General features: G+C 40.9%; 1 protein-coding gene across 6 annotated transcripts in view; it reads right to left on the minus strand.

The window, feature by feature from the left end:
- DGKI (diacylglycerol kinase iota) overlaps positions 1–14,092 on the minus strand; it is a 451,310-nt gene that overhangs the window by 79,888 nt on the left and 357,330 nt on the right. For 4 of the 6 annotated variants that reach the window (XM_088018199.1, XM_088018198.1, XM_088018197.1 and 1 more), the window contains 4 exons: positions 7,658–7,727; positions 5,448–5,488; positions 4,390–4,517; positions 1,984–2,106 (listed from right to left, as the gene is read on the minus strand). In XM_088018199.1, coding sequence (XP_087874325.1) covers positions 1,984–2,106; positions 4,390–4,517; positions 5,448–5,488; positions 7,658–7,727 — 362 coding nt within the window. The remainder of the gene's footprint in view (positions 1–1,983; positions 2,107–4,389; positions 4,518–5,447; positions 5,489–7,657; positions 7,728–14,092) is intronic. The other 2 variants (XM_088018200.1, XM_088018201.1) reach the window with 2 other exon arrangements.

A 14,092-nucleotide genomic window follows, 5' to 3' on the forward strand; every position in this document is an offset into this window, starting at 1 on the left:
TATATTCTATGAGTCAGGGATTCAGGCAGAACTTGGGGGGGGGGTGACTTGTCTCTATTTCACAATGTGCAGAGATTCAGCTAGACAGACTCAGAGGCTAGGGGTGAGTGTTTGAGTGTTACTTTGTTTTCGAGTGATTTGGCAGGAAAAAATTTTAAAGTTAATTGCTCTAGTGCACTAAGAGCTAAGGTAGTATAAATGACCAAGACCACTGACAACTGCCAAGTAAAGATCAATAAAAAATTAAGAGAAATCTCTGAAAGGGTAATAGAACCCAAATGAAGAATAAGAGTTGATTTTTATATAGAACATGGCTATTACATGAAGTAGTATGTATATTTGTGATTTGGGAAGAATATTTATTACCTTACACTTCACATATCATGATATATACTTTAATATACTCCACACAGAAAAATCAGGGAACAGGAAACCAGAGCGAGATCACTCTACTTTTTGGAAATGGCTTGTCTGTAAGAACAACTACAATACTCATCTGGTTTGTCTAGGCATAATTCCTATGTCTGGGGCACCTGGGTGGCTCAGTCATTAAGTGTCTGCCTTCGGCTCAGGTCATGATCCCAGGGTCCTGGGATCAAGCCCCGCATCGGGCTCCCTACTCCACGGGAAGCCTGCTTCTCCCTCTCCCACTCCCCTTGCTTGTGTTCCCTCTCTCGCTATGTCCCTCTCTGTCAAATAAATAAATAAGGTCTTAAAAAAAAGTCCTCTGTCTGTGTCTAAAGTCTAATTTTTCAAATAAATCTGCCCGCAGCTAGGTGGCCACATTTTTAGCCATCAGTGGGTGGCTGACTCATTGTGGTTCATAAGCAACAATTCCATATAAAAAAGAAATGGAAAAACACCCTGAGTTGTAAGCGATCAAAATGTGATCAAAATCTAACTTGGTTTGATTAAAAAGGAAAATCCACAGTAATTCACTTTCTCCTTTCTACTCTTCACACAACAAAGTAAGAGGTAGTACAGAGAAGCAATTAAAATGAAATTGCCTTTTGCCCCTGGGATATCTGAGTAGAACCTTCCCACCAATGAAGTATTTAGCTCCAGATTTCTCGCTTTTCCCCCCTTTGCCATACCAAAATTGCTGTGGTCTTCCTTTAGAAACAATGTCTATTCGGTTAACCCTAGGCTTCTGAGACTCTTAATCTTTTTATTTTGTAAAAATTGTAAGACTGCGCAGAAACAAGGCCCTATTCAGTTAGGACCTTGGATAGGATTGGAAACTAGCCTAATATCATGAATTGCAACAAACTTGTATAACCTCTGAAATGGGGTGAAAGAATGTATCCATGACCACTGACCACACCTAGAATCTGCTCCTGCAAGGAGATATCACAGGAAGAAAAGAGTGTGCAGACATAAATGTGCCAACACTGTTGCAAAACTCCAACATTCACCCTCCTTTCTGACCATGGTCAGACCTCAGAAACAAACACACTTACTATTCCGACCTACGAACAAAAGCTTCATCACTTACCCAGAGACCCTGAGTCAGGTGAGCCCCTCCACTTTAGCCAACAAAACCACCTGACTACTACAGGACTGGAGACCATGAAACAGAATTGTACCAGCAAGAGAAAATGTTGCCACAAATGAAAAAAACTCTATGTCACTTCCAGACTCTTCATGATCTCTCTCATGCATGTCTTCACAATGCAGCAAACACAGGGACATCTAGTAAATACTGGATTCCAGTAAAGCAAACAATGGTGAGCTTCAAAGTATGTATAGATACACACGTGCAGTCTCAGTGCGGCTCGGGAGCAGAAGAAATGGAAAGTGAGGCTCCATTGGGAGCTTGGGGCTGGGAAAAGTGAGCCAAGTGAGGAAGATGGGGGAGCACAGAGCGGCACAAGAGACAGTTGGGAGCACCACTGAAAAGGGACCCCTCGCCCCTGGTGAGGTAACCCGGCACTCCTCCCCCGGCGATCACAGGGTCACAAAGGACAGAGAGAGCGCTCTTACTGTAGCACACGGGAGTGGCTGAGATCTCTCAAATCCGAGTCCTCATAATGTGGGGTTATCGTTCCCAGCCCGCTGTCGCTCAGCATGCGCTTCCGTAGGGTGGGATTCCACCAGTCGGACATTCTGGGAGAAAGCAGGGCACCAGGCATTTAGGCATTCAAAGCCAGCACGGCACTTACTCTGCTCTGTCTCAAGATGATTCTTGTCTAGATGTGAGATGGCAAACTAATACTAAACTGGGTATTTACTAGTTACCTCTTCACATTCGTTATTTAATTTTCTCAAGTGTCATGAACTATTTGTGTGCTTCTGCCCTCTACAGATGAGAAAACTGCCTTTCCAGATTAAGTACTTTTAGGGGCGCCTGAATGGCTCAGTCAGTTAAGCATCTGCCTTCGGCTCAGGTCATGATCTCAGAGCCCTGAGATCAGCCCCACGTTGGGCTCCCTGCTCAGCGGGGAGTCTGCTTCTCCCCCTCCCTCTCCCTCTGTACATGCGTGCTCTCTCAAATAAAAAAATGAAATCTTAAAAAAAGATTAAGTAATTTTAAATGTGATGTAAATAAGAAGTAATGGGACCTGATGTAGAAATGGAAATTAGGAAATAACAAAGCCCATCCTTTCTCACTGCTTTCCTGTCCTTGTTCATTTCCAAAAGGGGCAACTGACCAGAAATAAGAAAGGGACTGATTGAAGTGCTAATGGATTTTCAAGCTACTTTGGGCTACTTTATTTTTGGAGCTAGGGCTAATAGAGGATTAGCCCAGGATAAAGCCATTTCTTTTGGTCAATTATTGATATAGAGAGAGGGCAAAGAGCAGGGTGAGTGTGGTAGAACGGGTTTACTCTTTACCAGATTGAAGACTGCAGCCAAGATCATGTTGGGCAAGAGGACAGCAAGACTCTAATGCCCACTGCCCCTGCAGGATGATCCAGCATCTCACTAGCTTTCCCCACAGCAGACAGGCTGGATTTACAGACATGGACTGTGAAGATGGGCTTCTCCACCACCTTCTGGGACACCCGGGGATACACATTTGATATCACTAGCTCTGGCTTTCCTAAACGCCGCTATATACCTGCCCCATCCTGCCACTTTTGTCTTCTCTGGACTTGATACATACCACCGGTACCAGCCGGCCTTGGCAGAGTGAGAAATATTCAGAAATGGCAGCAATGACCAAATAAATTAGTGCACAGGGGTAAACAGGCATAAGGTTACCTCAGGTGAACATGTCTACGTGTGTGTGTGTGTGTGTGTGTGTGTGTGTGTGTGTGTGTGTGTGTGTACACAATTCGCAAATGCTATTTGAGTGCCTGTGTGTGTGTGTGCTTTCCAGGGAAATCCTTATTTTAACTATTTGGCCTCCATATACCAGTAAGACAGCAAAATTCATCAGACTTTACAAGGGCAGAAATTTTCATTTTTTTATTTTTGCACTGTTGTTTCCTAAGGGCTGCTACTAGTAGCTGGCACCTAAAAAGGTTTCTAAATAAGTATTTTGGAATTGCTGAAATAACCTAGAAATACTAATAATATTTTGGTGGTTCAACATAGTGATTAAATGCACGGGCTTTGGCATAAAACCTGGGACCAAATCTCAATTTTGCCATTCATTTTCTGTGCAATGGTGGCAAAGTTAAAGAACCCTCTGAGCCTCAGTTTTGTTATCTGTGGATTTAGGATAATAATAGTACCAGACATGCAGGGGCACTGTGACAGGACAGTGATGATGATGATGTTTTAATAACACCATATTGAATGAGTATCTACCAAGTATCAAGAACTATCCTAAATACTTCACACGTATCAACTGATTTAATTTTCAAACAATTCTCTCTGTAGGCTTCATTTCCATTTTACAGATCAGGAAATAAGCACAGAGCACTTCCAATGACAAGGTAACTATGAAGTGGTGGTAGGGATATAAGACAGGCATTTAGGACTCATAGTAAGTGCTTGGTACGTCATAGTTATTATTATATCATCTATGTCTCAGGCTGCCTGGATATAGCAAAAAAAGGGAGGAGGAAGTGGTAGAGAAGAAAAGTAAGAGTCAAACCACCTGTGCCCATTTTCCTTTAGATGATACAAGCATTATAGATATATATGCACAAATGCAAATACTCATACTTTATAGTTTGGTAAGAAGTATGGATGTGGTGGTTAAAGAAGGCTCAGACATGGTACAAATCTTGGTGGGAAAGAGTAATTCTATGCAGCCATTCAAAAGACAGACACAGAATGGAACCAGTTATGCTACACGCTAATGAAACCCAGCAAGAAAAAGCTGTATTTCAAGATAGTTCAATGTCATTGGAAATGTCTACTGCAAAGCCACATCAGACACGGATGTCACGCTGTGGCCAGCCTCACTACCACATCACCAAAGAAGGGCGCACTCACCCTGAGGCTTGCTCCACCACCAGGTCAGGCATTCCTGGAGGTGTCCCCGCCTGCTGTGACAACACCATATCTGGATCCAGAATAAAAATCTCGTCTTGGGAAATCTCCATCACAAAGTGCAAATGTTCCTAAGGAAGAAAAAAGAAGTCTGTCAAAGGATGGACAGGATGCTCAAATCTATCATCTGATAAGTGACAAAACAAAGCATCCTTGGTCTTGAGGGATAATGAAAGTCGATGGCATATCCAAAGACCACAGTGTATTTTCAGAGGCCTGACCAGTGGATACCATCCCTGAAGCGACAGGGTAGCAAGAGGCTGGTGAGGGGAAGAGGAGAATCCTTCTTGGTTTGGGATTCCTACTCGACCAGGATCTTGTCAGGTGTAACCAGAGATGGGCTTCCCTCTTCTTCCCAAATACTTTCAAAGAAGCGACACCCCACTTGTGGCTTCGTTCCAGCATGAATTGTGCAGTAAGCTGGACTTGGACCCCCAGGATCCGGCCAAAGCTAAGCGGCATGATTAACTGGTTTTATCACTGGATTCCATGCTGTATTATTATTTCTTCTCCTTCTTCTTCTTCTTCTTCTTCTTTATTGCAGGAGAATTTGGACAGTAGGAACATTTATTATCATTGAGCAGAAGCATTTTTTTTTTTTCTCATTAGAAAATTCTGGGAAGTGATGAGTTGGAACTGAGTAGCATAAATATACACCTGAGGTGTCAAACTTGCTAACCAAAATAAACTGAAAAAGCCATAAAATGGACCTAGGAAGTAGTAAAAGTAGCAGTGTGCGAGAAAATTTAGAGTGCAGGCTGGTGATAACATCTATAAGCCTAGTTATTTTCTGTACTCATTTGCAAGGTCAAATCTTGAGTCCACAAATCACAAAATGTGTGAAGACAAATAAAAAAACTCATAACTTAGGCTATGAGTACCATTCCGGAATGTGCAAATGTTTTAGGGTTTACATTTGAGAAATGTATAAGATTAGCTACCAATAAAGTCTATTGATTTGGGAATTTTTCTCTTTTACAAATAGGCTCAAGAAAGCTTACCTGAGATCTGTCTATTCGGTAAAAGCGATCAGCAGAAGTTGCTAGGAAAGAAAAATGTATATATGGCATTCAGAGTCCTGTGATCTAGCACCAAATTTACAACCTTCTCTCCTATTATACCACTCAAAATCTTTGCATTCCAGGCGTGCCAGCCTGCTGGCCAGTTCCTAAATTTAGAAAAACTCAGAACTCCCATGTCTGCTACGGCTATGCCCCAGCTTAGAAAACCCTTCCCCATTACATGTCCCTAACTAAATCTTATTTGTATCTTAAGGACCAACTTAAATGCTGCCTCCTCTGAGAAACATTCTTCCATCCCATCTTCCCTACTCTGGATAGAATTCATTGCTCCTACTTTTAGGCATATTCACATTTTTTTATACTTCTTGTAGACACCATCTTCATAAATAACTAGGAGACAGAGATATCTGCCTCTTTAAAGGTCTGTGTTTCATCTGCTCTTTTATGCCTGCAGACATTAGCACAGGACCTTAAACAGAGCTGGGACTCAGTATGTATTTATTAAGTAAAGAAAGTTGTTGTTGTTGGGCGGGGGGGGGGGGGGGGGCGGGGGGCGGGAACCTGTAGGTAGCCAGACTTCCCAAGGAAGTGATTCTCATTTAGAAAAAAAAGCTTGAAGATGCAGAGCCAGGGACCACATCTGGTACTGAAGGATTCATTTCACTTCAAGACTGAATTCCTAAGCCATGTCTAAAGAAAGCCAAAACAGTAAAAATAATTATTTAAGCATTCCTAAAAGGAACTGGGTTGCATCTGTGGTTTGGGGGGAAAAAATTGAGAACTTTGGGTTTGTAGACACTATTCTGATTATTCTTAATACTCAAAAGAATTATGTTCCTCCTCACTTAAATCTATCTAACAGAGTCCAAATATTATAAAAAGATTTTCTACAAAGTACATAGTCCTAGAGGGAATAACTCAAAATGCAAATAATCATTCAAAAATCATAACTATTTAATGAGTAGCTTCTTTCCAAAAGGAAATGAGCTGAGAAACAAGACAATCACGGTCCCTCCCCGCTAAAAGCAACAAAGGAATAAAATCTGAGGACTTAAATCTACTTTCGTTCTTTTTAACCTTAAGTGTGATCACTTTTAAAGGTTTATCTATCTATAGAATATAACTAACATCACACTTGTAATTTTATCTAGGAATGTATATAGAACAGACTGTATATAGAACAATTCATACAAACTTCTAAGATTTTCTCAAATATAAGTTGTTTCCCTGTGAATTCAGTAAAAAAACACATGATTGTGCTTTCCATCACAAGGGAATAAAGGAGCTGGAGGAAAGTAGTGTCAATTATCTTCAGAGTAGGTGATGAGCTACTAGTGAAAACCTAGGTCATGATTCACTTGGGTTAGATCTGACATAAATACAAGTGTTCATCTTCATAGTACTGTTCACATACTCACACGTCCTGTTGCACTCTTGTCCACATTTATATCTGCATCCCCAGATCAACCAAAGAAATGTCTACAGTGAAAACCACATGTCCACATAGACAAGAGAGATACCGGGTAGTTGATACACTGGGCAGTAGATAAGCAGGAATGTACTGTAATATGGTTAACTAACTGATAGAAAAACAGGATTAGGCAGCATCTAGGGAGTGAGGGATGCTTGCAATGGAAAATGAACCCATTAACCAATCAGAAAATAACTGAAATACATTCAATAGGCCATGCTCAGCTGAGCAGATCTGAATGCAACTGAAAATTTCTACATTTTTGCAAAAATGTATACTCATACTGAAATGATGGCTAATGGAAATATACAAAAGTTACAATAAGCAAACAACAGAGAATTAGCACCTGTCCGTTGTGTACTGTATCCATCTACTGGCCTGAATTTAAGATAAGCCCTCAACATTGTTTCAGGAAAAGTGTGTGTGTTGGGGGGGGGGGGGGCGGGCAACAGAAAGGGAAATGTCAGTTTGAGCAATTTGATGCTGAGTTCAGCCCAAGTTAACCAACTTTCTCTGAAAAACATGACTTCAGGAAAGTATGTTGCAACATCAGTGAGTCCGCATATTTTGAGATGCAAATACCAGTCACACAGAGCCACATAAAGGCTTTCTGAATAATCCCTTGGAAAATCAGGGTCCACTCCACCCCATCGATCAGGGCATTGTTGTCCTGCTGCTCCTCAATCCCCACTGTTCCATGAAATAGAGAAACACTCACCATCTAGAAAGCACCACCGTGGGGAGAGTCTCTGAGCTGAGAGCGCCCTGGGGAAGGAGGTTTCGTGGTCCTGGAAAGAGACACATACATCCTCCTGACTCCATTTGAATGACCTGAGGGATTTAACCTCACTGTACCATATCGACTACTTCTAAGAGTGAGCATCCTTTCCTAAACCAAGCACTGGTGAGAGGCCAAATCATATTCTTACTAGAAAGAGAGGCTGTGCTTTGAAATAAATTACTTCACATGGAACCTTCTAAAACAACTCCCACATACAATTTCCGTGAAGTTCTCAACTACTCTATTAAGCATTCATAAATGACATAACTGGGGACATTTACCTCGTTTAGGGAATTTCTTTGCTTTTGTGAGGCTAAGGAAGTAGGGGCAGCTGGCTGTCATTTACACTTTGATTCCCCACATAGGTATCAGGAAGGCACTAGCACAAAATGGGAAGGAGTTGAGCCTCATCTACTGGCCAGAATGGACTCGCAGCATTGAAGAAACACAAGAGGCCATCCAGCTGCAGTGTCAAATCCCCATAACTAGAATAGCATCTGTTATACAAGGCAATTTGTCTGCATGAAAGCAAAGAAAATCAGCATCACATATTGAGGCCATCATTACCTCAACTTATCCACTGAACCTGACTGCAGAGCCGCGCACAAAGAGGGAGAACGTCCTGCCAGGCTGGCTGGTGACAAAATCACCTGTCCAACACGGACTTAGCCAACGATGTACTCATCCGCCTTAGCATTCTCCAGCTCTCTAGCTTCTAAGATGCCCGATCCTTCCCCCCCTCTTATGTGTGAACTCAAGGCCATCTGCTAGCCTCCATCTCCTCTCCTTTAGCCTTAGATAAAAAGGATTTTTTCCTATTCAAAGCTAACCACTTCATCTAGTCTCCAGATTACTCTCTTCTTCCCTTTCAAACTTTACTTCCGTATTCTTACTGAAATCCTCTCCTCTACCTGGAAATTCATTAATTTTTCTGCTTTCAATGGCTCCCCCTCTCTAAAACAAATTCCCCTCAATTGATCTTGTTACATCATCTGAAAATTAATTTTTCCTTCCTTGCCCTGCCAAATCCCTGAAATATGCCTCTAGTATCTCCTGCCTCCAACTTCCCCTTAGCCATTTTGGCCCGAGCTCTAGAAGGCTGGCTTCTGATGCATCATTCTTCAAAAGCTGCCCTTCCAAGAGATCACCAGGACTGGCAACCTTCCTGATTTAATACTACTATCAGTTCCCAAGATTTCCAGAAGTCTCCTGAAACTTTTACTTCTTACAAGGAATTAAGGCCACATCACAGAAGAACAGACTAGGGAACTGGCAGATTGAAAGCAGAAGGGATTATCTCTTTATAATTCCCAACTTTCAAAAACTGAAAATCTCCCCTAAGAGAAACTCTGTCAATGATAATTTAAAAATAAAAAGCGCATTCTAGTTTACAACACATGACTTGGAGCATTCTAGCCCTGGCTTATAATGAAATTGAAATCGTTGACAGAAACAGGACAAATGAGGAGGGAGGCTAGGTCTCTGTGGGGAGGGCAGTCGTTTGACCCACATTAGGGATTTGAGATGTTTTAACATAGGTAGCATCCCTAGAGTGCAGCCGGGTGTGGCTGATCCGTGGGTACCGGAGGGGGACAGGAGAGGAGCTAGGAATAACATAGGACAAACAGTAAGAGAAATAATCAGAGGTTGCACTGACTTCTTTGGGGTTTTGATCAACACTTCCTGAGGCCTCACTTGCTCCTCAGGCAAAGCCTATGCTTAGATCAGCGGGTCTCAAAACGTGAACCATGGAAGAGCAGCATCGGCTAGGAACTTGTGAGAAATACAAACTCCCCGGCACAACCACAAGTTTATAGAAACCCTGGGAGTGGAACCCTGTAATCTTTCAGGTGAAGGTGATGTACACTAGAGGTTTAAAAGCATGGACCTAACAAAAGGGATCTGTTTTATTATAAGAAACCTTGACTACATGGAATTTTTAATATGAATGGATTCTGCAAAGTAAATAATTGAGAGAGAAAAAAACTGGTCTCGGGTCTGGCACCAAAAGTTTATATTTATATGTGTAGAATTAATATAGCTATGGATAGGCAGATAAATACATATCTCTATGGATATTTATGTAGCTGTGAACACAAGATATTTCTCTCTTTTCTGAACTGGCTTTGCCATCCTGCTGGTTGCACTAAATGAAATCGTGATATGTGCTCAGTACCTATTTGTATGAAAATCACATGTCACATTTCAAGAAGTACATTTTGACACATGATATACTGTTTTAAAGAAACTTAAGGTTCTTACTGTATTTTTATAAAACATGTAAAGTCACCAACATGTCCGTTTAGTGTCAAATGTAAGTCAGGAGATTCAAATGGGATTTGAAATATTTAGTGCCAACTATGAAAGCTCCTAAATAAAAATACTAAACAGGACCATGGCTGTCTTCTCTAGAAATAAAGACGGCTTAGACACCAAGGACAGTTTCTGAAATCTGATGTCAAATGTGCTACAGAGAGCCCCACACACAAAAATGAAATTTCCCTAGGTAAAAATCTACTCTGAAAGAACGCAGAAGTGCTTAATTTATCATTTTAAAAACCTAAAGCTTAATAATGTTATTGTTGGAGTATTCAAATTAGAGAACATCGGATATTGTTTAGTCTCGTTTAATAAAATGCAGATTGAAAAAAATAAATAAAATGCAGATTGATATACTGCCTCAATCATGTCACTAGCTTACCACAGGATGGCAAAATAATATTGGTATAATTGTATACATTTTTATGTATGCGTGTTTGTGTGTCAGGAGAGTTTTATGGATGGGCCTAACTATTTATTTTGTATATTTTCTGTTTGTTTATTTTCTCTACACCTTAATTCACAGGCATTTGCTACAACTTAATTTCCTTAAAGAAGTTTTATTTAAAGAGAATGTTACCAGTTTGCTCTGTGAAAACACACTGGCTGCCAAAGAATAGAGATCTTTGAAACACTTCAAATAGGTCCAAGTGGACCCTCGACTAAGTTCAACAAGCCTTAACTCCCTGAAATTTTATGCTAAATTCAGTGTGTCTAGTGGAGGTGCATGTTTCACTGCTTTCTATAGGTTATCAAAGTGATCTGGAATCCCAAGAAACTCATGAGAAAAATGTCATTGAAAAATAGTTGGACCCTCTCTTGGTCACGTGCAGATTAACCCGGCGTCTTAGGAGATGGTTACAAGTGCACAGGGAGAGCCCTAACTTGTCTGATGTAGCTCCCCTGAACTAGGTTTGCATCCTCTCCCTCCTTCTACAGAACTCCTTCAGCCTTGTTCATAAAAAAATTGTCAGCTCTTAAAAAGAAAATTATTAATATAATGAAGTCCTATGTTAAAAGGCATTTGAGGAGTGCCTGGGTGGCTCAGTCAGTTAGGTGTCTGTCTTTGGCTCAGGTCATGACCTTGGGGTCCTGGGATCGAGCCCTGCGTCAGGCTCTCTGTTTAGCAGGGAGTCTGTTTTATCCTCTCCCTCTGCCCCTCTCCCTACTTGTGCTCTCTCTCTCTAATAAATAAATAAATAATTTTTTTTAAAAAGGTATTTGAATTCCAAAATAAAAATGCAATTAGCACCTACACCAATCCGGGAAGGATTTATAATGCAATGCAATTAAACTACTTATTTCAAAATTTTACATGTCAAAAAGATATATAAAAGCAGTCAAGTCTCAACAAAATTTTCCCCTTGGATCTAATCTAGCCCACACATATATATGCAGATGAAAGGATCTCACTTGCATTAGGACCCTACAAGTTGGAGATTACCTATAATCAGTGTTAAAATGATGTTTCACTGCAGCAGATGGACGAAATGTAAAAACATACCCACAAAATATAGCAACAATCTATAAAATAAGACACAAAGAAATCCAGCTAATCAGCACAGCTGGGTGCTAGGACGACATCTAAAAGATCCAGGGGAGAACAGGAGGTAAAGAGCAGGCGAAGGATGGGAAATCTGGTGGTGGTTGAGGCTGTTGTATTTCACTTGAGCTGAAAACAGAGCCAAAAACACTTTTAATGAGAAAGTCTGCTTTGGAAAACTGATTTTGTGTGTGTGTTCCAATACAAGTTTATTTATGGACACTGAAATTTAATTTCATATAATTTATGTGAATTATAAAATATTCTTTGGGTTTTTTCCCAAACATTAGAGTATCTGAAAACCATTCTTAGTTCACAGGCTGTGCAAAAGATAAATAGGCAGCACACTAGAGGTGGCACTTGAGGTATAGTTTTTCAGATCTGTGGTGTCAATCATTACAAGAGTGCTTGATTTGTGATTATATTACATTTAGATCTAATAGGAGCTGTGTTCCCCAACAGGTCCATGTTTTTTTAATCTGATCTTGTGAATTATCATGTCATTGCTGCCCCATCAAAGGTTGCTCTGTTTGAAAATTTTGTAAGTGGAACTCAGGAAGAAGACATACTTCAGCTAAGAAAATCTCTTATGCTGAATCTGGTCCATATAGTACCAGGAGCTTTTCACTGGTAACCCTTCAGTGATGAAACCCCAAAAATAGCAGTAGATAATCACACTATAAATTCTTAACATCTAAAAGTTAAGTCAAATGGCGTAGGGGTAGGTTTTCTGGAAAACTCATATTTTTGTAGGATGACATCATCAGACTAAGAAATGAGATGACAAGAGAGTCTCTGTCCTAGAGGTGTTTAGGAAAGGCAGTTCTATGGATGAGAAGGAATAACAGTGCAATCGATGGTACATGATCCAGCCTCAAGTATCAAACCCAGAGGCAGCAGAATTCTGGTGGCCGAGAAGACCAGCTTGTGAACAGGACAATCTTGGGGCTTCACCACCTACTAACTGAGATTTTAGGCAAATTTCTTATCTACTCTGTACCTTGGCTACCTCATTTGTAAAATGGCTACCATGCTATCTCTTATAAAGGGTTCTTTTGAGACATAAGTGAAAGGACACGTGGAATGCTTAACCCATGTGTTGGCACACGTAGATATGCTGATATTGTTATGCTACACAAATAATGTTGGGGCATCTGGGACTTTTTTTTTTTTTTTAACCTAAAACAATTATGACCTTTAACCACCTTTGGGGCTCACAGAACATAGGCCACATTTCGGACTGGATCATTCAGATGGTGCTACACCAACACAAAACTATTTTATCCATAAACATCTTTGTGCTCAGAATCTGGATTTCACAGAAAACAAATGGGACAGATTTGTATGCACGGACACAAAAAAGAAATACAGCAAACCAAGACGGAACTCAAGCCATTGTTGGTTTGGTGCTTGCACCCAACACCTCTTTTCACACTATCAGATTCTAGATAGTTGCCTTAAATACAGGGTATTGTCTTCAAGGCTGAGTGTCTTCTGTCACCAAAAGCAATATTTTTCAGGACACTGCACTTTACTGTCCTCTTCCCATTCAATAATATTCCCCATTCAATAGTAACTGTGCTTGATATTTGCTTAGTTTCACCAAAATTGCTATCTTTTCTTTTGCTGACTTGGATCGTCAGGTGTCACATTGCTACATATTACTCTTATTCCTTTGACACAATTGTATTTAGTCTTTTCAACTAGTATTGATTGGAGCTAATGAGGTGCAAGGCATGTGATGTGAGGGTCACAAAGAAGAACAAAGCACGGGCCGTGTCTTCAGAGGGTATCTACCTCACTGAGAACCGCCGGGGTGCTTACCTTCTCACCATTTTTGGAGTTGTTATAGGTCTGATTTACCAGATTTCAACATTTTTTTTTCAAGAGACGGCTATTTTAGTTATGATTTTATTTCCCAGCTATTGTCAAAAGCCATTGATTTGGGGAAAAGGATCCTGAGTCGGCTCCCCACAGAACGGGAGCCTGGTAAGGAAAACAGCAGAAGATATTAATAGCTCGGAAAGCACGTGGAAGGGTCAGCTCACATTTAAGAAGGCCCTTTCGTTTCAAGTCTGAAATGTGGGGCTAGCAATCTTTGGTCTGGGCCAGCGGTTTTCAGGTAGTCCTGACACTGATGGAGAGCTAGGACGTGCCGATAGGCACAATCCTGAATCATGCAATCCACTTACACAAAGGCCAGTGGCCAGGATGTCAAGCAGAGCAGCAGGTTGCTGACCCTTGCTCTCCTTCATCCCTTCCTGCTACGTTAAGTCGTCCACCTACAGCTCCCGCCCAGACTCATCTCCATTGTCTGGCATTAAAGGATATGGAACAATAATCTCAGCAAGCTGTCAACTACTCAGGGAGTAACAGTGGGTGACTGGTAAACTTTCCTTCCTTTACCTCCTTTTATAGTATGCTCCTTTTTTACTTCTGAGAATTTTCCATAAACATAACTCTATTTCCGCATTCCTTGGTGGTTCTGTATTAAATAAAATTTAGACCAC

The sequence above is a fragment of the Eumetopias jubatus genome, unplaced genomic scaffold, assembly GCF_037043125.1.
Source record: "Eumetopias jubatus isolate StellerSeaLion01/CBP00866 unplaced genomic scaffold, mEumJub1_p1.0 scaffold_14, whole genome shotgun sequence".
Lineage (NCBI taxonomy): Eukaryota > Metazoa > Chordata > Mammalia > Carnivora > Otariidae > Eumetopias > Eumetopias jubatus.